We start from the raw sequence: 25,499 nt of genomic DNA, 5'->3' as shown, positions 1-25,499 counted from the left end.
TGAATCATGATGTGAATCACATGTTATTCTCTGCTGCTAATCAGTTAGCATCGCTCACACCTGTGTTGCTCATGCACAGGTGAGTGCAATCAGCCTGTGTGAGAGGTTATAAAAGCAGCTTTAACCATCAACACTGTTCTGAATGGGGATTTGAGTTATTTTTTTTTTTTTTTACCTGTTTTGACTGTTTTCATGCCATAATGACCCCTGACCTTGAGTTGCAGTCACAGATATAGTGGGGATATTTCATTTTACATGATATAAAACTTAATTTCTAACTCTTAAATTCTTTTTTGTCATTTTAAATCTTGCAAGGTGGCTCATATTCCCTGTGGGGGTGACCCACAGGCGTACCTGAAGTCGATGTTGCAGCCGCCTGCAGCCAACATCAGGACAGAGTTCCCAAAAACACAGCTTTTAGCATCTTTTTAAAAAAATCACGGTGGCACAAAATGGCGTCCTCAAGTCTGTTGTTCAAGATTCTCCATTTCTCTTTCTCCCAGACGACTTTACCCTTCATGTAATAGTGTATCTGCACCCCCTCCCTCTCCGTGCCCTTTCATAAGTCATGCAGAAACAACAATGGCAAAAAGAACAAAACAAAATCTCTCATAGTGACTGCACACACACACACAGCACACTGGGGCCCTCAGTGTAGTCTACAATAACGCTAAAAAGGGACAAAAGGAGGGCATTTTAATGGTCCTGTAAAGACGACTGGGGGAGGGAGGGAGGGGGAGTGTCTGCTGGGACTGATCAGCCTAAAGTATAATTACAGCCTTCCATTTTTTTTTTTAAACCACTTTTTTTTTGCACTCAGCCAGAGCGATCAGTGTTTGAGGTTTGATGCAATCGTGGCACTAAAACACTCCGTCATAACTCAGGGCACCAGGAAGCAGCAGCAGTTAATAAGTCTGTGGTAAAGGAAAAAAATATCAGCTTCTGCGAGCGCTGTCTCATTACCATACGTTTCCTGTAACAGCTTCCCATCCCCTGGGTTAATTTTAAATGTGCACAAACCTCTCTCTCTCTCTCGCCGTCATCATCAACCACGAGCACTGAGGAGGCTTCGCTGCAGCAGATGCATTATTTAAGCCTGGCCTTATTGTGTTGTCATCCTTTTTAAACGGGGGCTATATACGGTTACCGAGCATATTTCTGCGTGACCCTGTTTGCATCTGCTGCTGCAGGACATGCATGAAACAGTAGATGTGAGGTTAATTAGGCAGACAGAGGAGGAAACAGAGGAGGAGGTGAAGCAGATCCAGAAGGTCTGCGGCACAGAAAGCGTAGGATGGAGGTCAGTGCAGGTCTAACACCATGCAGGACTGTAGGGGTGTCGCCTGCAGCTGCCGTGGCCTCTTGACCCTGCTGGGGGGGGAAACGGGATGAAGCTGCTTTTTATTTCACTGTTGCGGAGCAGAATAATCCACAGTGTAAGCTCCTTATCTACAGCACAATTTCATGCAAAAAAAAAAAAAGGAAGCACCAGAGCAGATTATGTGTCTCGTCGCCCGCCCCCAACACTACATAACATTTTATATTCTTCCATCAGTACAATATAAAAGATACTGGTCTAGTTATTGACTTTTGAATTATGAACCATTCAGATTCTTTGCCTAATCCCAAAAATCTGCATGTTTTTGGACTGGGAACCAACGGGAGAACCTGCAGAAAACCACAAATAATAGTAATGTTTTGTTTTTATTGCCACTACCGTTTTTATGACAGCAAAAATAAAGTAAAAAGGGATAAATAAGGTGATATTGGGTATGTTTTTACAGAGGAATCGCCTGATTGGTGCACATGTATCGCTGCTGTAACTGGACACGGGGCTTGTGAGTGTCCTCAGTGTTTTCCTCAAATCCACGTGTCTCAGCCATGGCCCTATTTATTTCCTCTGACACACAAATGCGACCCAAACTACGTTTCCCATGATGCTCCTCGGGGGAAAAGACGCTAAGACCTAGCTGGCACTCCCTGGGTTTTGTAGTTTGTAAATGAACAATATTATCTGGTTAAATGGCGTCAAAGCCGTTTAATATAGTTATGTAATCTCGTACAATCACAAACGTGTGTTTTTGCTTTCGTATGAATCGGAAAACTGTAGAGGATTGTTGTTTTTTCTTGGCGGAACGGTAGGAAAAACGAGCTCCACTTCCCCATTTCCCAGAAGCCCCGGAAGTGTGGCGCGTGCGCACCGTGCAGCGGAAGGCTCGTGCGTGGTGTGTAGTCACGTGTAGACGGCGCGAGAGAGAGTCCACCTCGGTTCTGTCCAAACAGAACGTGAAGCTGTTAGCTGTCTGACTGTCGGAGGCGCCGCTCGGTGCTAACACGATTCATGTTGTTTTTTTAGCCTCCCGTCTCTTTACATTAGACCATTTTGCCGAAGAATGAGTGATAACGATGACATCGAAGTCGATAGTGACGTGAGTATGGCGACTTTTCGTCTTTTTACGGACGTTATTTGTGTGTATTCCCTTTGCTAGCTGGCTGGTTTTAGCTGAACTAGCCTCTCGGCTAGCGTTAGCCACCATTAGCTATTTTTGCTCCGGAGCTAATGTATTAGCAACACTACCATTTTATTGACTTTTGCTTCAGCGTATTGAATATACGATACATTCTTTTTTACTTTATAGTGACCTTAACGAATCGGTACCCTTTACTGAACGATTATGGCTACAATTGTACTTTTTGTTCTGTCTCTTTGCAGGAAGACTCACCGAGATATCACAATGTGGTGCGTAATGCTGGGGGGGGATTTTGATTTTTCCAGTGTCTTAAAATGTCTCACAGCTGTCGCAAAAGTTAATCTTATCCATCACAATCTACATTAATTCCTGTTGTATTCAATATATTGGTAAAGATTGCAGTGAAGTGGATGTTGTTGGGTACTTTGACGAGAACGCGAAAGCGCTACTCTCTGTCTACACGGTTATATGTGAATTAACATGTATACACGGAAACTTTTCCGTCTTGTTAAATCGTAGTTAAATGCATGTTTTATCACCGTAGTTGCAGCAGTTATCGTGAGTGCATTGCAGCCCCCCCTCCCTACAGTTCGTGCGCGGCCATAGGAAGACCGTGGCACGACATCTATATTTAGACCAAAGCTTTATCCCGTTTCAAAAGGCTTTTATGTTGTTGTTGCATGATTATTTACACGAGTCTTTTACTATATGTCGCGCTTGGTTCGTCGGTTCTCCTCGCCGCATCACTCCACTATACTATACTATACTATACTATACATTCCGGGGATTCCGCGTCATGTTTTGGGAAATCACGCGAGTGTAGGTCACGTCTTTGAATAAAAGACAAACTCGTTCCTTTGATTTCCTTTGATATTTGTCCAGTGCGAGGCTGCTGCTGCTGCGGCCGCGCCTGCAGAAGCCCTTCGTGTCAGGAAGAGGTGCTGCGGGATGTTTTTCCTGTGTTGCAGCCAGTGATTAGAGCCATCTTCTCTCTACAGGCCACCGAAAGGCTGGCAGCCCTAAATGAATGACGTATAGCTGCATCTCACACCAGCGAGAAAAAAAACACCCCCACACATACACCGCGACGTGGTTGATGCACAATCTGCACAGCACGTCTTTACCGTTTGTCACTATGCAAGTAGAATTTGCGTTTTTATGAAAAATCACATGTTAATTTTGAAAAATATGCACATGCATCTTCACTGTCCACATGATTTGGTTACGACTAATCAGGTCAACAATATTGCAATGCTCATCTACTCATGCACATGACATAAACATTCTGATTAATATTAAGTTAAATATTAATTTGAGCCTTTCTGCCCTCAAAAACAAAACTGCTGCGTTAGCGCGGCAGAGCTGCAGCTTCCACCAACCGGAAAAACAGCACACATTGTCATATGTAGGCATGGTTTTATGACATAGCACTCTATTGCCATGACGGTAGCATTAGTGTGTTTTCATGCAACATCCAGAATGTTGTCCGAAATCCAGTATGTTGTTAAATCAACTTGCACACGAGTACATTATCAGATGTTGCCATAGAAGCTATTTTTTTTAAATATACATGCACATATACACTTAAGAGAAGGGGGGGGAAAGAGGAAAAGCCAGTGTCACGTCTGTTGACACACGCACACATAAAGGGAGCGACTGTCAGCTCATCTGTTTAACAAACACACAGGGAGATGGACACAGCCAGAGCGACTGTGTGTCTAGTCCTGTGTGTTTACTTTAGACGCACACCTCTCCTCAGTGAATTTATGTAGGCAGTTTCCAAACGCGCATTTTACAACCCAAATGCACAAGTGACACGGCGATAATTAAAAAAAAACAGGCTTTGTTATTCGAGTTGAACATTGGGCTTCAAAGCATTTGTTAGCTCAGTTTCAGATCGGCTCAGCTCGGTGGCGATGTGCCCACTTTCAACTCGCTAGGATTTTAAAAGTCTCTGGTCTTAGTTAGACCTTGTCCTTAATCTGCAGATGCTCAGATATGCCTGAACACTTCTGTCATCCAGTAACAAAATATGATACTAAAAGTAGATGGTGCCTGTTTCACATCTTACTTGGTGAGAGAAGAGAACAGTCCCAGAAAAATGTTTTGCTTTTTTTTGGCAAAGCCTCCGGTGTCCGATGGTTGTGATGGTGAGGCCACAGGCTGCTGGTTGGTCAGATTTGAGTCGAGCTGAATCTTTGCAAGGATGCCTTTCAAACAGCTGGTTAACCAATGCCAACTTCAGTGCATATATTTGACTTATTAACATACAGCAAATATTTATATTTGAGCCCAGCACTGTGTTAGAGCACAGCAGGTTATTTGCAAAGTGACCGAATGCACACAAATGCTACACACACTCCAGGGCATGATAATTATTTGCATGGATATCATTTCCAGCTAATGTTCTCTTATATATTCCAACTATGTTCCTGCTCCCACTCAGGCTAATGTGGTTTCTTATGAGTTGTCCACTAGCATGGCTTTAATGCGGTGTAGGCTTTCATGCAGGGAATATGAGACGAACCATCAGGAGCAGCAGGTACCAGCTCTTCCACGCTGCACCTGAAATCATATCAGGAAGAAATTGGCACTCGGGTCTGATCACCAATTCTGATTTTAGAAATCACACCTGTGTCATTTCAGTATGTGGTCCGTGATCAGATATTTACGAGTATGGCCATATCAGAATCCATGCAGCTTGTTATCTTCAACCAAACTGAAGGAGAACTCTATTCTATTCTAGAAATGTATACGTCACTAACTCATTTGTTGTGATGAGTTCCCCCACTGGGAAATCAATACAGCTACACGCTGAACATCTCCTGCTTCTCCCAAATGTGGCGTTCCCCCGTTGTTGTTGTGACACTTAAGGTCAGGAATGCAAACCTGAATATCCAATCTGATCCGTCATGAGTCAACCATGTGTCCCAATTACTCACAGAAAGCAGTCGTAGCTCTGAAAAATTAGCCACCAGACTTTAATTTTTAATTGCGCTCGCCGTCGATGCCAGTCGTGCGTTTGTTTACGCCAGATTTTACAGAGGGAGTGGAGTCGTGCTCCACTGTGGCTGTTTGTATGATGTAAGGAAGGTACATGGTCCTGGTGGATTTATGCCTCCTGGTTGGTTTGTGGCTTTTTGTGCAACAGGCGTAGCTGTCGCCATGCCAGCCAGACTAATCATGAGACAGATACTGTGTGCAGTATGCAGGGAGTTTTTTTTATTGAAGTAGTATTGTTATTACTGCCGTGTCAGAGCAGGATGTCTTCTGTGTCGTTAAAAAAAAGCTGTTTGTTGGAGTCACACTTTGACCCTGTGGCACATGCATGGCGTGCTTGTCCAAACATGCGAGGTGTTTTTGTTTGTGGTCATGAGTTTCATGATAAGTCACAGTCGTTCCTGTCGCCCTGAAACTCGCCGTGGAATATTTAAATGAGGGCCGGAGTTGCCACTGAAGTCTCAGCCTCAGTCTCAGCCTAACAATAACATGGATTAGTTCATAATGACATATGACTGGAGGCTGTGACAGTTAATCTTAAAACAAACAGAACAGGTTGATCTCCGGGCCTGGCTCTGGTCATGTGGGGTTTTGGCAGCCATCTTGTGCCTTTACAGCCTGATTAGAATGCAAATGTGTGAAATTTGCGGCCGTCAGTAGGAGGAGGATGAGATGTTTTAAAAACCTAACAAACGACTGATTCAATACACATTATAGATATTAAACCAAGAGATGAGGGCGTTAATCAGTCACACAACTATTTTAATCATCGAGTATATCAGCTGTACGTGGAAAATGCAAAGGATAAAATGGACGAGAATAACTGTTAAACACACATTGGCGTTCTTTCTTTGCTCAAAAACCCTTAATGTTAAGCTACAAGCAAATACACGTCTCATTAAAACGTATAAACGCTGATTCGTAAAAAAATAGCGATGGTTAATGGGTATTTTTGACCTTTTTAACACAAGGTGTTGAACGGCGTCCCTCGACAGGGACATATCAGATAAATTATTTGCCTCTGTGGCTGATTCAGCGTGATTCATTTACACTCGAGTTTGTCTCATTATTCACTGACAGGTTTTACTGAAATCTGACGCTCGTACAGTTGAGCTCAGGAATGTGCTTAGTTTTTTACTTTGACTCTAAACTGAAGTGATGATGCTGGAGTTTCTCCAGCACTACTGTAATTAGACATGTTGTCTATTAATATTCTAATTTCTCTGTGTTGGTCGGACCTTTTACACATTGGCATTTATTAACATTGCAGTGCAGCAGTTTTTTAATGATATAAAAGTGAATATTCTAGTCACAAATTAAAACACTAGTGTTAACTGAAGGATGATGTTGACCTCAGGATGCTAAATAACTGTTTTAATTGGATTTTAAGACCTAATTTGTGTTTAAAACTAATGCATTTATGTTTTTTTTTATTTGATGACGTTGCTAGAAATGCTAAAAATATGGTGATGAAATTGTCCTTAGCTCAGGATTGTCATCCAAACAATTAGCTGATGAAAGATAAATACAGATTAAAGCTGCCAACACTGTTGACTGCATACTTCACTACTTATACAGACGTTAGATATCCATTAAAGTTTCTGTAGAATGTTAAAAAACTCACTAAGTTCAGAATATGCAGGCTTAGAAGAGCGTCAGACCATTCAAAGTAACTACTGCATGGTCCAGTAGAGGGTGCTGTAAACACAGCTTGTTTAGATAATAAAAATACGGTGATGTTATGTTGTTTTTTGTAAAATATAGGAAAATATGACACCATAGCATCTTAAAAGTGGCATGTGGAAGTATTGTCGGGGTTCTACGCCATAGCTATCACAGCAACTAGAGACATTAGCTAGATTAGCACAGCAACAAGCTAATATGTGGACCTGATATTGTTGGATTATCACCTAAAGCTTTGAGAGATTCTAAAATGAGTCCCTTTCTGTTTTGTTTTTTAGCATTTTCTAGCTATATAGACACAACAGACTAATCCGTTGTAGTTGGAGCCCTAGCTAATTCTGTCGCGGCAACAGATTTAAACACGTGTACAGGTTTTGGGGAAGATTTAAACTGTTCATGACAAAAGCACACTGTATTGTTGTCACTTGTGAAAGGCCGAGCAGGACTCGGCAGCAGAGAGTAGCTGGTCTTACTGTCCTCTGCCCTCTGCTGCCCCCTGGCTCAAGGCCTTTGCGACTCTTGTCATTGCAGGCAGACAAACGGGCACACCACAATGCGCTGGAGCGCAAACGTAGGGACCACATCAAAGACAGCTTTCACAGCCTTCGGGACTCTGTGCCCGCCCTGCAGGGTGAAAAGGTCGGCAAAGCCCAAACTGTAAGTGCCACCAGCAAAACACACACACACACACACTCACATATATGTGCACCCACTATGAATGGAGGATGACTGGGTTTATTTGAATAATTGTGCTGCTACTTGTGTTTTTGCAAAAAAAAAAAAAAAAATATGACGTGAAACATTTGTTTTGAATCTTAAATGCACTGTTGTCGTCGTCGGCTGAATGTGTTGCGTGTCAGTGGAGGGAAATGGTTGGACTGGGAGGAGGAGGAGGAGGAGGAGGGCAGATGGTGGGAGAGGGCAGATTGGCAGTGATGCAGTCTACAGACTTGGACCAGTGTCAGGAAGTTATTATGAGGACATTTTTGTTGCTCTCTTCCTGTTTTGACATCCAGGACTTGTGCGAGTGCTGGAGCAGCTTCAGTGGCCACTTAAGTGTTTTCTTTTCCCCTTTTAAAAAAAAAAAAAAAAAGACTAGTTTCGGGATTAGTGCGCAGGGAAAAGGGCGGGGACTGGTGTGATGCTGGATGGAGTGTTGGGTTGCAGCTGCTGCACTCTTTGACCCTCCCCGCCCATCATCTCTCTCTCTCTCAGGGCTCCTTCTGCTGTTAGTGAGAGTGTTTCAGCTCCATATCGGAACTAATCTGGGTCCATAAACAGGATTATTATGATATGACCAACACATGTCATGTTTTTAAACCCGTCACCTGTACCCAGACACATGTTGAACCATACAACCTGGGAATATGAAGCTCAAATATTCAAATGTGCTCCCTATATTTCCCTCCTGCCACCGTCCTCCTCCCTCTGCTCTGCTTTGTCGTGTGTGTGTGCACGGGTGAATGTCTTTAGAACACGTAACACACAGTAACCACCAGTAATCCTGCGCCACTGCTACGGTGTTGGCACAGTGTCACTAACCGCAATCTACCAAACAGGCGTCGCGAGCTCAAATCCTAGACAAAGCCACAGAGTACATCCAGTACATGAGGCGAAAAAATCACACACACCAGCAGGACATCGACGACCTGAAGAGACAGAATGCACTGCTGGAGCAGCAAGGTAACAAAAGTGAGGACACACATGGAACTGGACGTTATTACCTGTTGTACCTGGCTTTTTTTTTTTGCTTTTTTCTTTTCTCTGAACTCGAATTCAACCAAAAACCTATCATGTGTTATTAAGGAAAATATATACGACTCTGCTAAGTTTGACTTCGCGTGATTCGGCGGTCCCACGTGTCCTTGAAATCCTCGTCAAGGTTCCTGAAAGTGTTTGAAAAGACCGACTTTGACCAAGATTCCAAGGACAATCACTCTTAGCGGCTCTTAGTCTCCGAGTTGCCCTCCCGTCTTAAGCACATTTAATCCTTGAATTTGAGGGAAATTGATGCTAGAAAGTCCTTGAATTTGGAACCCTGGTGATTAAAGTTGGCTTCTTCTGTGTGCGATTGAAAATGACGTCTCTTATCGCTCCATAGTGAGATAAATCTCTGGAGGCGTCTCTGAGCCGGTGTTTCTGGAAAATTCAGCTCCAGGCAGTTTTTTTTTTTTTAAACCAGGAAGTAAACTTCACCTCATCTCACCCCCCTCCCCTTAATAACACTGTAGACATGAAATCGCCTAAGAACACAGTGTTCTAACTTCAATAACAAACTAAAGCTCACACCCACTGTCACTGAGGCTCTGCTCAACTGTAATTCTGTAAAGTAGACACCTTTAAAGATGAAGTGTGGATTATAATCTGTGCATTATTACGCTGTATTTAGGGAACAAATAGAAGAAACTCTGAGGAAACAGAAAACGGGGAATGAGTCATTTCTGCAGGTTCAATTAAAGCAGAACGTGACACTGCAGCAAAACTCAGTCGCTCTGATAATGAAAAACTGCCCCAAATAACAAAGATTCCACTATTTTAAAGCCCTAACTCATCGATTAAGTGAGGAAATAGATGGATGAGTCGTCTGTTATGTAAAGCAGTCGCAGCGCCCTCTGCTGTACTTCTAGGCTGTTTTTTTAAAAATTCCAGGTTTAAAATAAAGTATAAATCTGTACTTTCCTTCCTCACGTTTGACTTCCCTCTCCTCGTCTTCCTCCTCAGTGCGAGCTCTGGAGAAGGTGAAGGGCTCGGCTCAGCTCCAGTCCAGCTACTCGTCGTCCGACAGCAGCCTCTACACCAACCCCAAAGGCAGCGCCGTGTCGGCGTTCGACGGCGGCTCCGACTCCAGCTCCGAGTCGGAGCCCGAGGAGCCGCCCAACAGGAAGAAGCTGCGTGTGGAGGCTAGCTAGAAAGCTACTCCTTCGCTAATCAACAACAACAACAACACCACCACCGTCATCATCCTCTCTCCTCAAGGTCAAGGTGGCGGAGCACAAGGGAGGGCGAGGGGAGACGCAGCCTCTGAAGAAAAACAAACCCCCCCCCAACAACGACCACCCTCAGCCTCCCTCACTGTCCTCCGTCTGTGGGTGAGTTCACTGGAGACTCCTCACCCCTCCATCACAACCCTCCCTCTCTCTCTCTCTTTCTCTTTATTTCTCTGCAAACGAGGGAGGAAGACGACTGCTTCAGTTTATCTAGAGAGCTTCAGGTCCCCCCCTCTCTTTTCTGGCTCTGCATCAGCCCCCCCCCCCCCCACACACACACACACCATCAGTCGGAAAAACCCCTAAAAAGAGGCAGCTTGGCTTCGCTTTTTTTGTACCCTCCATTAAGCCCCTCCCCCTCCTCTAACTCCTCCTCCTCCTCATACCTGTGTTGACGTGGAGGGGAGGGCACACCAGGCGTACTCCTCCTCCTCCTCCAAGCACTGCTATAATATTATTATTATTATTATTATATATTTTTCTTTTGGTCGTTTTTGTTATTTTTCGTTGATTTTTCAAAGCTAAAAAAAAAGTTCAAACACACACACGTAGATACAAAGGTCCTGGAGAAGTTTACCTTTTTTTAAAAATTTAAATGAAATAATAATAATAATGATGATGACGATGATAATGAATAATAAAAAAAAAACCTTTGTAGATGATGTTTTGTTTTTGTTCCACTGAAGAATGTGAAAAGTGCTGTATCCACCTCAGGCCGACTGGATCACAGAGGTTTTCTGCCCCACACGTTTGTTAACACACACACATTATAAACAAAAAAAAGAGAGAATTGATGTTTTGAAAAAGGAGAATATTCCTCAAACTTGTACCGTATTTTGTCCTTTTAGCTTGAAGTAGTGAATGACTTTAGGTGGCTGAATACGTTAGGCATCTCGTTTTATATTATATAATTATATATAATTATTATTACTATTACGACGAAGGCGGAAAAAAAAGAAGCATTGATTTGATGTTTTCAAGTTCAAAAATATGTTATGCATTTTCTAGTAAAAATCACACAAAGTCATGGGGAAAAATAAAAAAAAATTGTCACTTGTAGTTTTCCTTAAAGGCGATAAAATAATAATAGGTATTGAATGTCAAACGGTAGATTTTTTCCCGTCTGTTGCAGTAAAAGGAAGCAGAAATCGAGTCCCTGTCCATGTTGTTGTGCTATAAACAGTTAAAAATTAATAAAAAATAAAATAAAAAAATCAATGTTGCTGATCCTCCCCCCCTCCCTCCCTGACCCACAGGCAAAAAACAGAGGAAACATGTTTTGCTTGTCTAGGAAACGTGTGTGTGTGTGTGTAAGTATGTATATTGTTTCCATTTTATTTCCATTCAGGAGGATATAATTAGTGTAACAGGTCTTTTTGTTTGTCCGATTCCATTCCATGGAAATTACAAGTATGTTGTACATACTGCCAACAATTGTCTTGCGAGTTGAGGCCTACCTTTACTATGAGACTATAAAATAAACTATTTTATCCTTTAACATGTTCTCTGTGTGTGTTTGTTTTTGTCTTTTATTACAGGGTTATAGCACCAATAATGAGTCAATTATGCGATTATAGAAGAGAAATGAGCTTTGTTAGTCTGGGATAACCCAACGAAACATTAAATTACATATCATTCAGGTCATTAACGGGCAGAAAATAAGATTTGAACTTGAATTTTAATGCAATTCTTTAAAATGTAGGCACTCAAAAGCCTGATATACGTTAATTATACTCAAATAAAGGAATGTACTGCATTAGAAAACGTACATCTAACAACTGAGGCTAAAAGATAAACTATTTTGTCCTTTAACATGTTCTCTGTGTGTGTTTATTCCAGGATTACAGCACCAATAATACATAAATGATGTGATTATAAAAGGGAATGCATCTGGATTATGAAAAAATAAGCTTTGTAATCCTGAGAAAACCAAGCAAAACCTTAAATGACCTATCATTCAAGTCATTAATGGGCAGAAAATAAGATTTGAACTTGAATTTTAATGCAATTCTTTAAAATGTAGGTGTGCAAAACCCTGATTTAAGTTCATTTTACCCAAATAAAGGAAACTAACAGCATTGGAAAAAGTAAACAACACAAAGTGTTAAGATTCAATTTACTTGATTTTTAAGGTCGTAAAGGAACTTTTTTTTCGACAGTTAAAAACAAAGCAAGCCTGTAAATTATCCATAAATGTATCCATATGAAAAACAGTTTACAAAACAACTTAAATTTTATAAAAAATAATCATGTTTAATTTGAAGCTAAATAACTACATTGAAATGAAAGTTATCTTCTTAATCTTTAAGCAGTGAAATAATCCCATGACACCGCGTTGACAAGTGCTATATAAAGTTTTATTAACGTCAGTCGGAGCGAAACCTCGAGCGGTTTCACTTTTCATTTTCACAGAATCAAAACCACAACAGGCATCGCAAGCAAAAAAAAAACAATCGGATAAATCTAGCCGTTATGTGAAGCTGCTCACGCACACACACAACTGTTAAGAGACGCTTTCAGCTCCGCTGTCTCCTCTGCTCATTCACGGGGTTCTCAGCAGCTGGTTCCCGGGCTTGTCCACGTCCGAGCTGTTTTTTTTTATCCTGGTTTCCCTGGAGTCGGCTGCTTCACGTTGAAGTGACGTCGCCGTCTGTGGACGGATTAGGATTGAGGGTCAGCTGATCCTGAGGCATTGGCAGCGGCGGTGGACGATGTGGTGGACGCTCTGTTGTCCTCGGGGACAGGGAGACGGTGAAAGTGCTCAAGAGCCCGAGACACTTTGTCAGGACAGATGTTGTAAACGGGATGAGTTGGAGCCTGAAAGTGGAGACAAAAAAATCCCATTTAGTTTTCCCTTTAGACTTATTTTACACACATTTACTTACAATTAATTCAATCTCTTCTTCATTTCCTTTATATTTATCCATTGGTCGTACTTTATTCCCTCATTACGTCCAGTTTTCTGCATAAAACTATGAAAAACACATACAAAAAGTATTTAATCATTTAAATACTTTCTCCCAACTCTTTATATGCTTGTTTTTAATCTGATTTTATTGCTTATTCTACTCCCATTTTAATCCTTTTCTTCTTTAACAAGGGAATTATGTGACTAATAAAGTCTAATCTAATATAATCTGGTAGTACAGGCCAGAATATATACTGTATACCAAGAATAATCCAGTGTTGCTGTTGACTGGACTGAACTGGTTAGAAGTTGTAGTTTTAAAGGGGAAAAACATGCTGCAGTCATTTTTCAGCAGGTGGCAGAGACTCAAAGTTTTTTTCTTTTATACTAAAAATAGGACGTTTCTGGAAGTAATCCACCCTCATCTATCCTCCTCCTCCTCCCGTGCTCGCTGCAGCCTCACCAGTCTGTTCTCCTCCCTGCCGAGGATCATCTCGTGATGGAGGTCCGTGTTCCCAAAGTGCTGAGCGATGGAGAGGCCGCTCAGGCAGTAACACGTGTGGTAGAAATCTCTGGACCTGCACACACACACACACACAGTGACACAGTAATCGAGTGTGAGTGAGTAAAAACACGCGAGTCACATTTGTGTGTGTGTGTGTGTCCAGATGGTGTGGTACTGACTTGCCAGGTTTATCCAGGAGACCTCCTGTGGGGTTCTGACAGCAGAGGAGAATGTATTCCTGCAGAGCCTGCTGCTCAAACATCCACCGCTGCCGACTCAGCTCTGACTCTCCTTCACACACACACACACACACGCACACACACACGCACACGTTAGCACTTCATTCATAGTATCCATAACAACTAAGGTCATTTTCACACCTAATCGTCTGCTAGATTTGAACCAAACCATTGTGAATGAATAACGTAATTCCCCCCCTCGCCTGAGGTGGAGCTGCAGCGAGACTTACTGAAGGAGAAGACGTGACAAACCACGAACAAGAAATCTTGTCTTGTTTTTGTTTTTTTTTTGTATGTGAACATACGACACACACACATGCGTTCTACACGCACGTATGTTTTGGTTGTGTTGTACCCACAATGCCATGCGTTGTAGTCCACTTCCTGCATTTGCTTCACTTCAGCTAACAAACGAACCAGACTTTCCGAAAACAAACGAATCAGGGTGCAATGACTATATGACTATGACTAAAAGACTAACCCTAAAACCAGGTCTTAATCCCCAAACTAGCCCTTTAATGTCCTCACTCTGTGTGGTTTATATGATTGTTGAACACACATACATATGATTATTTTGTTTATGCTGCTTTTGCACAATGAAATTATAGGAGTCTGATTTTTATAATATAAAGTGTGTTGTCGCCTGCTGTCCAAGACAAACGTCCCAGTGGGACAATAAAGTTTATCTTGAATCTTGAATATTTCAGGAGGACGTTAAACTCTCAGTGGAAAACAAATAAACAAGTGAAGGCCAGTACATTTGAAGGGTTCTGAAGAATAAAAGCAGCAGAAATGACTTGATAAAGTGGTTTTATTAAGCCGTAAAGTCATAGATAGACGTCGTTACCTTCTTTGAACAGCGCTCTGTGCAGCAGAGGCAGGAGTCCAGCCTGCCAGAAGGAGTAACATCCGTCCACCAGTTTGTTACAGCGACCCTGGAAACCTCCCTCGAACCTCATCTGTCTGCTCACCACCCAGCGCTGACGGGGGAAACGCACAGGAAAACATGTTTTAAAACACACGAGGACACGTTTCTCTCATGTTTCAGCTTCTTAAATGTGAATATTTCCTGGTTTTTCTTTGCTCCGTTTGACAAAGAAATCATTGATTTTCAACATTTTCTGGACCAAACCATTCTATAAACCACTCAGAGCTCAGCTCCAGCCTTGTGTGATAGATATAGTTGTGTTTTATCAGTAGTTTGACTCTGTGGGTCATAACATTGTGTCACAAACACTCACACTTAACACTGTGGTGTTTATCTTTTATTTCATGCTTTTTTTGGGGGGTTTTATAGCCTTGAAAACACAAGTTATCTCTAAATAAAACCAAACCTCACCAGCAAAGCTTTGAGATCCAGCACGTGTTCGTTCCCCAGGATGACGAGCGCCGCCGTGCCACAGAACGTGTAGCCGCCGTGGGCCTCTAATCCCGGCACGCCGCTCAGACCGCCCTCCCAGTTCTGACAGCTGTAACAGGAATATATAACTTTGAGAGCGTGTCCTTAAACCAAATGTGGTTAAACTGTCGTATTAAAAACAAGCAGATGAGGCGTAGAAATGTTCAACTGGACCCAAAGACCTTTAACAACTACATGTTAGAAGCTAAAGATCCAGTGTGTAAGTTATTTCCAAGAAAAAGTAATTCTACTTAATTAATTACACATGTACAATCGCCTGATGCTATGAATTGCTGCTTTGTTGGCCGCCATTTTGTGCCACCGTGTGTTTACAGTAGCCCACAACGGACAAACTAAACTAAACCTTTTGTGTTATGATGCTAAATGAAGGCTAACATGGTGCTCAAAGTGCTAACAGCTTCCGTCTTAAATAGTTTTTTTAAGATATACTATATAATACTAAAGAACCTGAAAAAGGCTATATTGCCACCTAGTGTCATGGAGTTACACAACACATTATATCGCGCTAGCTCTCGTACACTGGGACAAGGACGTTCGTCAAACTGTGGAACTATTCTGACGAACAAAAACGAGAAGATAATGAGAGTTTTAGTCTACACTGTGACCTTAACACTTTGACCTTTGGTCGCCCCCCAATCCACACACTTAATCCCTGAGATATCATAGAGATTATGTTTGTTTGTACCTGAGGATCCAGTTGGTGGTGTCCTCGAACAGCTTCGGCGTGCGGATGTTTGTGAGCGACGCTACAGAGGCGGCGCAGTACGCACTCCTGTGACGGAACACAAGACCAAGAAGATGGTGAAACACTTTCAGGATTAGATCACGACATCGTCAGTCCAGATCCAGAGATTAAAGCAGAAATGTCACTGCGAGGATGTTGATGTCGATGTCATTTTACAGGATTAGGGCTGGGTACGTTAACGGCGTCAACGTTAACGCACGACGCGTTACCATGACGACTGACCGGAAAAAGGCGCGAGTGACATCATGTTTACGTGACTCCAGACTGTTACAATGAGTCTCTAAAGTTTAACGCTAAACTTTAAAAACAGAGGCACACATACGCTGGTTATTTGTAGTGCTGCTCTTTTCCTTTAATAAACAGACCGCTACAGTTTGACTGTAGGCGCGCTAACGGCGCTAAAGGAGCTAATGTAGCTAACGCAGCTAACGGTGCTGACAGGTAAATATTGTGCCTGGACTCCGGTGCCACGAGGACATAAACATGACGTCACGCGCGTGTTTTTTCCGGTCAGTCGTCATGGAAACGAGTAATGCGCTAACGTTAGCGTGCCCAGCACGATCCAGGCTATTTCGTTGTAATTTCACCTCGTGATCTTTCCACTTCAGCCTTCGGCGGAACAAATGAAATCAATCAAATTTAAGAGAAGAGGAGAAGAAGAAGAAGAAGAAGAGGGAAGTTCTCCAGTCTCTCAGGACAAAGAACAAGGCCGATATTGTTTTTGTTGTGATTTGTGAGTCTATGAAAAGACATCAAAGCACAGTGAAGCTCAAAATCCACACCAGTGTTTTTCTCCTCACATGGAACTGGAGATGATTAATTATTCAGAGAAAGGGGGAATAAAGGCAACACAGTTCCTGAAATGTCCTATTTATCTTTATGTGAATAATCCCTGTGTTTTCTACATAAAGGACATTAAACACCAGGTTTTCTCTCTCTCACCTGACGTCCACCTCACCACCGACGTGCATCACAAAGGATCCGTCAGGCTGCTTCACTGACCACAGGAAGTCCAGCAGCTTCACCCTGTGGACGAGTCAGCACAGATACACGTGGTTAAAGAGGACGTGGAATTGTGTGAATGTTAATTTAAAAAAAAAAAAAAGCACCAGATAAGTAAAGTCAGCAGTTTTCTCCACGTGAATGAAAGTGGGGAAACATCTGCAGATCACTGTGGTTATGATGCAACACTGAGGCTGTGATTAAACACATTCATGAGGAGCTCTTAGATAACGTCATAATTATTATGATGATGGTGAAGTATAAGTACACCAATTAATGAATACATTCACACGCAGAAACCACTCAAAATGTGATGTTTGATGCCACCAATGATGCCGACATGGTGTTTTTCTTAAGCCTCAGAAGATTTAATCTGAAATTGAAGAAGCTCTTAAGCTTCAGAATGACTCAAGTACCTTTAAAAAATATATATATTAGTCATCGTTTTTTAATCAACCAAATACATGGAGTTAAGTACTTTGGTGATTTGGGTGTAATTCATTGTTTTTATTTATTATTATTTAAAATATATAATAATAAATAAAATTATTATTATTAATAATAATTAATTAACGATATAATATTAATTAATATCATATACTTTTATTTTTTTTATTTAAAAAAAATAATACAAAAATAAAAAATACATTAAAAAAAAATTTATACATAAATACAAAAAAAATAAAATTGTTTTTAAATTAACCTTATCATTGTGTTTGCTGCTTCGTGCACTAACTTCTGTTCACTAACTGTAAAAAAAGAACTCTGTGCTCAGTAGATTTCCCTAATTAAACCATGGTTGAAAGCCCTGTGTGAGATTAAGGCTTTAAAAATATAATTGCTATCACTTTATTGCTGTTTTTGCAACATGACCGTTCTGGTTTTTTTGCCATTAGTTTCCATCTTGTGGCGACTTCTCTGTGGTTTATGATCATCACAGTTCTCTTAATCCTCTGTGAGAGCATTTTTTCCACTTATGATGCAGTGAAAACACCAAAAAATGCATCGTTTCTGGTTTTATTTTTTTTTCTCTGTATCCATGCATCGATCCAACAAACCATCTCCCTCTAAAATGACCATCCTTCACTTCTCTGAGTGATTTCTGGAGACTACGCTTCAATAAAACTCCACCACAGGCTTGAATTCTGCTTTTGTTATAATCTGAAACCTTTTATTTACATTTTAAAGCCACGTGACATCAAGGTTGTGCAGAAACCTCTGTTAAATGCAGTGTTTCAACCACGGTCGTACCTGTCTATAACACTGTAGGCCTCTTCTGTGCCGATGATGCAGAGGGCGTTGACGGCGGCGTAGGTGGGCGCCAGGTGGGCGTGTTGTCCCGGTCCACCGGCGAAGCCGCCCGTCTTACTCTGACAGCGAGACAAGAACTGACACACACTGACGAGACACAGAGACGAGAAGACTTTAAAAAACAACAAATATGAGCCACGATACAGAGGAGATGCTCAAATAGGGGAAACGTTACCTCACTCTGTTGTTAAAAATGGTGTGTGTGTGCGATTGTGTTGTCGTATAAAACAATAACGGCTCTAAAAATCAAATTTAAAAGGTTTTTCTGCTCTCTGTTGACAGGATTGTGTCACATCTGCAGATCCATCGGCTTGTCATCCATCGTTTTTTTTTTTTTTTACGATGCCAATCTCCGCTCTCTCCGCCGTTTGATCTGATAATTTATTGATTTTCCTGTCGGCTCGTCACAGCCCGGACGTCGTCCACCTGTGGCCTCTCTCTGTCGCTGTCTCTCATCACTGTGACATTTTCTGAGAAACAACTCTACTCTGCTGAGAATTGTCCTTATTTTTGAAGGAAAAGCACTTTTTTTTTCAATGAATCTAACATTAAATGAATCAGAAATACACTCTATACATTGTTAATGTGGTAAACGACTATTCTAGCTGCAAACTAAACTGGTTTTTAATGGAATATGTACATAGGTGTATAGAGGCCCATTTCCAGTGTTCTCATGGTACATTGTTTGCTAATCGCTAGTTTGAAGGGCAAAAAAATGATTATTTTGAATAAAATCATTATTTCTAATCTTGTCAACGTCTTGACTATAATTTCTATTCATTTTGCAACTCTTGATGAATAAAAGTCTGACTTTTAATGGAAAACACAACAAAAATTGTATAGATGAACCCAAACTTTTGAACGGTAGTGTATATAATCTCGAGACCTGAGAACAGTGTGGATTCAATGGGACAGAGAAAGAAGCCATTTTGACTTTTTAGTCAATCAAAAGAACGACAGCTCTGTTCAGTTCACATAAACCAGGACAGTGAGACCGAGAGCAACGAGCCAAATGGAACCGGGCCATCGTTCATTTCATTGTTTTTGTAACACCTGTGATTTTCCCACTGTGACCTATCTGTGCAAAAGATCCCACTGTGGGTTTGGATTACAAAAAAAAAAAAAAATTCCTCAACTGTGTGTGTGTGTGTAAGGACTGGCACTGGGCAGTGCCAGCCGGTGTGTGTTGGCAAGAGTGCATTAATTATGAGAGCGTGGGTTTGGCCGCCTGAAGTCACTTATATTCTCTACAGGGACGACTCCAGAGAGTTACGTTCAACTGGCAACGATTTAATCAGGCGACGCAACGGCGACGACGGTGGACGGGAATATGGACGCGGCGTGAAGTCACGACAGCGTCCGGAAAAAATGGCAAGTCAGAATTATCAGTCAGGAAGATTTTTGTGAGGAGAAATATGTGTCGTACGGCTGGTTTTGTTTGTTTGATTATAGAGAAAGGTGAAGACGTTAAATTAACAATTATTTTCTTCATTGATTGGATGTTTTGGTCCAGGAAAAAATTCAGATTTTTCCATAAACCAGAATGATTTAGTCTAACAATAATAATAATAATAATAATTCATTTTATCTATAAAGCACTGCTACAAAGGCACACATAAAACATTAAAAATACATGGCCCTAATTGTATCATCAGTTTGAAAGATTTCTTTATTATATGGAGCAAAAAAAACAGGAAAAATCCACAACTAAGAAGCTGAAAAATCACAAAAAAACGACACTGAAACTGATTAATCGACGATCAAAATAGTTGATGAATTTGTTTAATAATGGATTAACCATTGCAACACCAGTTAAGATGAATTGTTGCCGTTAGTTATGGAATCTACAAAAGAAAAGAAATGATTGAATAGTGATGATATTATCGTCCTCTATGCTCTTTCAATGAAATAATGAGGTTAAAAAGTACTGTAAGTACATGATAATAGTATCATGTCGTGCCGTTTCCATCACAAAGACATTCAGACAGTATGACAGTGACATAAACGTTTAAAAAAAAGCACAATTAAACTGGCTGTTATCTGACATTTCAAACGTCTTTTATTGTGACAAACGCAGCGTTGACAAAACGTCCAAACACACAAATGAACGTCACAGAGTCAGTGTGTGTGTGTGTGTGTGTGTGTGTGTGTGTGGATTATGTCTCCATATCACTCTTTTTGCTGCTGCTGCTCATTATCTCTGCATTTGTCAGAGCTTTTCCAGTCATTATGAGAACAATGCACTGGCAGTAAATAATATTTGGCATAATATTTGTGTGTGTGTGTGTGTGTGTGTGTGTGTGTGTGTGTGTGTGTGTGAGACTCACTCTGAGGCCACAGCAGAGGGAACAGGCTCCTCCAGTAACTCCAGACTGTGGAGAATCCAGAAGCAGAGCCACGGTCTGCTGGCGTCCAGACACTGGACGTACAGGACACCATCACATGGACATTAGGTGAACAATTTAAACTCATCATTTAGTTTTTTAGTACGTGAAACGTCAACAAACGTTTATCTGAGTTTCCAAAAACCTGGAATTTATCTTGTGTTCTGCACAAAATGATTCAGTTTTAATAATTTCTTTGTTATATGGAGCAAAAAAAAAGAAAATATAGATAAAATAAGAGAGCTTGTTAAATGATTGTCAAAATAGATTATCAGTTTACAATCGATGGGTAAATTTATGATGATTCTAACATCATTCTTTTCTCTCGCTCATTCATTTCTGGGGAAAATAGTTCACAGAGGAAACTAGAAAAGCACTTGGAGAGCGCAGACCTCCACCAAGGCAGCTCAGTGATCTACAAAATACACCCTGCCGACGTGTGGCGTCTACGGATTACGCCCGAATTTAAATCACATGTTCCTGGTCCCATTGCGGACATTTCCTGAAAATTTCAGCCAAATCAGTTTGTGACATTTTGCGAGTTATGTTGCTAACAGACAAATAAAACATATACCTCCTGGTGGAGGTCAACACTAGAGAGCAAAAGTAAGTATGGAAATGTGAATGAATTGGTCTGTAAGAGCCACTGTTCTCTCCATCAGCACTGGTTATTATTATTATTATTATTATTACTACGAACACACTGTGACTAAAGCCACCTGTGGTAGAGAACTGGGCCATGTACTGTGCATGTGTCATCATCAGTGTTAGCAAAGGTGCAATATCGTACCTCATAGGCGTCGGATAAATGGCGTAAGCCCTTCTTGAGATACTGGTAGTGCTGCTCCCGCAACAACGTCGGCCTGAAGAGCAACAGACGAGAAGAGAGAGATCGGTCACAACATAACAACACAGACACATGTGAGACATGAGAGCCTCAGTGACCGTCATGTGGAAAGCACAGCTGGATCAGAGATAAAAACAACTGAAGTTTGAAGAAATATGTCCACTCTCCTCCAAAGATACAATCTGTTCCGTCATGCAGAAAACTATTTTGATTATATCATCTTTAAAAAGTTAAAAAAAAACTCAAACTTTGTTTGGTTCTCGTACGACAGAGGCCTCCGTTTAAGCCCAGCGGGCGCGTATAATTTTACGTTTAAAAACTGGATTTTTTTTTTACGACACAAACAAAGAAGAACAGTTCCCCACCCACGTAAAAGTGATGTAGAAACTGATAAAAAACAAAGGAAGGAGCAGCAGAGAGAGAGAGAGAATGAAGAAATATGTGAAAGAGCCTCAGGGGGAAAATGAGGGGTGGTTTTTATTCAGCAGCACAAAATATCAAACAAATAAAAACCTACATAGTGTGTATTTAATACTCTTTGGTGTGAGATTATTCTATACACGAGCGTCCTCTCTCCAATGAGACAAAATACTCCAATTTCCTCATAATCTGGAGCCAACTGACGACATTGAAGCAGGATTATTGTGCATATTAAACACTGGCATCGTACGTTTTCCTCCTTCAGCTGCGTCTACGAAGAGCCAAAGACAGCTGACGCTACACCCCCCCCCCCTCCCTTGCCCTGCACCACCCACCCAGTCCTCCTCACTTCCTGCCCTCCGCGCAGAGTAATTGTAATTACACTCTCTTTACGCAGAGAAAGTCACAGATCGCTGCTCGTAGGGCAGGGTTTCACTGCAGCTAAAGAGGAGCCAGTGAGTCCGCCCACCTCAGATCCAGATGAGCATACAGAATGAAACAAAACCTATAATCTCAGTCTCAAACCGAGCAGAATAAAGACTCTTTAATAACACAGATTTCCTCCTTTGTTAATCTTGCTCACAGATATATGTAAAAGATATCTGTTGTCAGAGTTGTTTTCTTTAATACTGGATTCTGAAGCCTGGATTGTTTGGTGTCATTTTAATCTGACACAAATTGAGACACTGTAATGCAAGATTAGATTGAATTAGCAATGTTTTATGTCAGGCTATGATACTCTTATGCAAGGACAAGAACTTTAATGACCGTTTCTGACATTTATCTATTGCATTTAATTTTAAACAGCTCTTGCCTTCGGTTCAACGAGCCGTTTCAAACTATTCTGATGTAACAAACCAAGTGTTTTTTCCTCTTAATCACACACAAATGCAGCATTTTCAAGTGCGTCAAGTGTTTCCTAATTAAAGCGGTAAAACTGACGGGCAGCAGAACGGGAATAAAAAAAATAATCAGCCTGGATGCTTTTCTCTCACGACACCAATTAACCTCCAAAAAAAACAACAACACATCCACTTCTTTCTCAACGACATAACGATATGTTGAAGCTAACCTTTCCTCCCGTCTTCCTTCTTGCACATGGTAATAGCTAATTAACAGCACTCGTATTAGTATCATATACCGTCACAGACCCCCACTGTGTGTGAGGCTGCTGTGCCGCTGACATTCAGGCTGAGGCAGTTGTCATAGAAATGAGATGAGTCAGCCCATTAAAGGCAGGGAGCTGATGAGGAGCTGATAGCAGGAGCAGAGCATGTGGGCTGATGAGCACAGCGTTTAGATAACGATGATAACATGAGAGCGACATGCAGCCGCAAACTGACAAACAACAGGTGTTAACTGTTTCACAATAGCTCTTCACTGCTGCGGGGGATCTTAAAATAAAATACTGCGTTGAATAAAAGCTATTTCTGTGTACTGATTGCACAAAGCACGCGTTTGCTGCATTTTGAAACCAGAGACGAGAAGTGAAACCAGCGTCTTCAAGACAGCTGTTTCTCCATTGAGATAAAAAAATGGTGGAGTGACTACAAAGCAGGGGCTTTAACACGTTTAATACTAGGACATAATTTGCAGCAGTGCGACAACATCAATTCTGGTTTACAAAAGATTTTATTTTCCACAGAGCTGAAAAAGGGGGAACAAATGCAGAAAAATCCTGCGTGAAATCTCTGTGTGTGATTCAGTAAAGACTTACTGTGGTAAACTGTGTATTTGCTTGTAAACACTCAGGACCTCTTCAATTGTGGATTCCACCTTTTTCTAATGAGGGGAAAAACAGAAAGGCAAGAAATTAGGATTTTCATGTACTATACAATATCATGAAATCCGTTCATTATTTGTTCAGAGCAGATTTATAAAGCATGTGCAAGCCAATTAGTTATAATATAATAGTGACTATGAAATCATGTTAATTTTCACATAGAACAGATTTGCACGTGTGCAGTGATGACCTCTGTTGTTCAGAAAGTGACTTGACATGAATATGAATATGACTGAGATATTAATATAAGATGAATCAAAACATAAGCCACATTTTTCTTGTAATCAATGATAAGAGCAGTGGTTCTCAAACTTTTTAAACCAAATACTGCCTGAGAACATATTGAGCTCTTGACGTAACGTCATTATCACCAATGTTAAAATACAGTGATGACTTCCTCTCATATACTTCACACACTGGTATAGTGAGATTAGATGAAGACAGGGCTTATTATCTTGTTGTTATTTGTGTCATTGCCTACACACCCTGGTATATACAGTAGAGAACCATGGGTTTAGACAATTTGCTTAACCAGTTGCTGGTATTTGCCACAGAAATGTCTGTGTGAGCTCGATCGTGAGCTCATTTGTTTATTAATTTGCATTTCAGGTAAAAAACAAAACGCCAGACATTCAAAGTTTTAAGTATCTCAAATGTGTGCATTAAACTCTTATTATCTTTAGTTCAGGATAGCAATCAGACAAAGTGAGATTTGTTTAATCTACTTGTTATTTATTTTTAGAGGTTAACATTTTATGTTGCAAAATAAAATTAAAAGATCAACTAACTGCTGAAAAATATACCGAAGGGAAAAAATAGTGGTGTAAAATGACAATAATAGTAATAGTAATTTACTGTACACTAGCATAAATGACATACTGTATATAATATAATAACATATTTACGCTCCTCGTGTGAAAAACACATTAGCTACATAGAAATGGAATGAACCAATGTTTTTTATCAGTTTATATCAGTGATTTCGACCACAGTGTAACGTATTTTGAGGCATCGCCCACCTCTACTGTGTCCTTCCACACTTCATTTCAACTTAATCCTATTAAGCTACAATGCTAGCTCCGTAAAAGTGAACACCACCGGTGAGATAATGACCACGAATAATGATTTATATTCAAACAAATATACGAATAAATGTGTGTTTTTTTTTTACAGTGTGTGACAGTTACAGTGAGTTTGACCCTCTGTGACACTTTTCCCATCCAAGAAGAATCAACGCTAGCTGTGTTTAGCGTTAGCCACATGAGCTAACGGTGCTCACCTGCTCCCGAGAAGTCACCGTGTTCACGCCGTCATCCGAGAACATCTGCGCGGAGTGTCGCTCACCGAAGCACCGCAGTGGCGCGGGTACACCGTCCATGGTGGCGATACTGAAGCCCGTTACCGTGACAGTGAGTTGCCGGGGAGGCTGTGGTTCTGTGGGCTAAGGGTGGTTTGTTTTGATTATTCGCTCACTTTCCCCTGAGTCCGCTCACTTCCGGCTGAGGGTGGAGTGGGCGGAAACTACGCGCACGGCAGCTACGGCGTCTCCAAGGGAACAAACATGTCTCACGGCTGTCGTGCGATTACATTGATTACATTTGAAAATACGAGTTTATATTGATGCGATTTTAATCATTATCTTTACTTCGTGTTTTTATTATTGACGCCGAAAGAAACAATACATTCGCGCGTATTATTTCAACTCAAGTCAAGCAATTGCAAACCGGACATACAAGACATGGTGCCCTGTGGTTTTCAAAATAAAATAACACACATAAGACTATACATCGTTGT

At 41.1% G+C, this 25,499-nt stretch overlaps 2 protein-coding genes across 5 annotated transcripts; one reads left to right on the top strand and one right to left on the bottom strand.

Moving 5' to 3' along the window:
• Positions 1 to 2,291: 2,291 nt before the first annotated feature.
• Positions 2,292 to 11,613, top strand: max (myc associated factor X). 4 transcript variants are annotated; one of them, XM_083899039.1, is made up of 5 exons: positions 2,292 to 2,429; positions 2,714 to 2,740; positions 7,686 to 7,811; positions 8,714 to 8,837; positions 9,876 to 11,613. In XM_083899039.1, exons 1-5 carry the CDS (start codon positions 2,394 to 2,396, stop codon positions 10,061 to 10,063), a joined length of 501 nt encoding a protein of 166 aa, XP_083755165.1. In that variant the 5' UTR covers positions 2,292 to 2,393; the 3' UTR covers positions 10,064 to 11,613. The 4 variants fall into 4 exon arrangements, with proteins under 4 accessions (XP_083755165.1, XP_083755164.1, XP_083755167.1 ...); XM_083899038.1 differs by having other exon boundaries at positions 8,714 to 8,846; XM_083899041.1 differs by lacking the exon at positions 2,714 to 2,740.
• A 745-nt stretch (positions 11,614 to 12,358) lies between these two features.
• On the bottom strand, positions 12,359 to 25,178 carry fntb (farnesyltransferase, CAAX box, subunit beta). The gene is made up of 12 exons (XM_083898733.1): positions 24,985 to 25,178; positions 23,640 to 23,704; positions 21,446 to 21,518; positions 20,599 to 20,690; positions 18,212 to 18,358; positions 16,901 to 16,984; positions 15,899 to 15,985; positions 15,133 to 15,262; positions 14,641 to 14,773; positions 13,734 to 13,845; positions 13,513 to 13,627; positions 12,359 to 12,958 (listed from the first exon to the last, which is right to left on the bottom strand). Exons 1-12 carry the CDS (start codon positions 25,081 to 25,083, stop codon positions 12,803 to 12,805), a joined length of 1,293 nt encoding a protein of 430 aa, XP_083754859.1. The 5' UTR covers positions 25,084 to 25,178; the 3' UTR covers positions 12,359 to 12,802.
• Positions 25,179 to 25,499: the final 321 nt, after the last annotated feature.

This window comes from Microchirus variegatus, assembly GCF_963457635.1.
Source record: "Microchirus variegatus genome assembly, chromosome: 12".
Classification (NCBI taxonomy): Eukaryota; Metazoa; Chordata; class Actinopteri; order Pleuronectiformes; family Soleidae; genus Microchirus; species Microchirus variegatus.
This window is presented reverse-complemented; position numbering and strand designations above follow the sequence as displayed.

Bases quoted from the DNA above. Each gene is read 5' to 3' on its own strand.
- max (XM_083899038.1), top strand. From the start codon at position 2,394: ATGAGTGATAACGATGACATCGAAGTCGATAGTGAC. The intron at 2,430-2,713 runs GTGAGTATGGCG...GTCTCTTTGCAG, and splicing joins ACATCGAAGTCGATAGTGAC to GAAGACTCACCGAGATATCA. The intron at 7,812-8,713 runs GTAAGTGCCACC...TCTACCAAACAG, and splicing joins AGGTCGGCAAAGCCCAAACT to GCGTCGCGAGCTCAAATCCT.
- fntb (XM_083898733.1), bottom strand. From the start codon at position 25,083: ATGGACGGTGTACCCGCGCCACTGCGGTGCTTCGGTGAGCGACACTCC. The intron at 20,691-21,445 runs GTACGATATTGC...CTGTACGTCCAG, and splicing joins ATTTATCCGACGCCTATGAG to TGTCTGGACGCCAGCAGACC. The intron at 13,628-13,733 runs GTCAGTACCACA...GTGTGTGTGCAG, and splicing joins CTCCTGGATAAACCTGGCAA to GTCCAGAGATTTCTACCACA.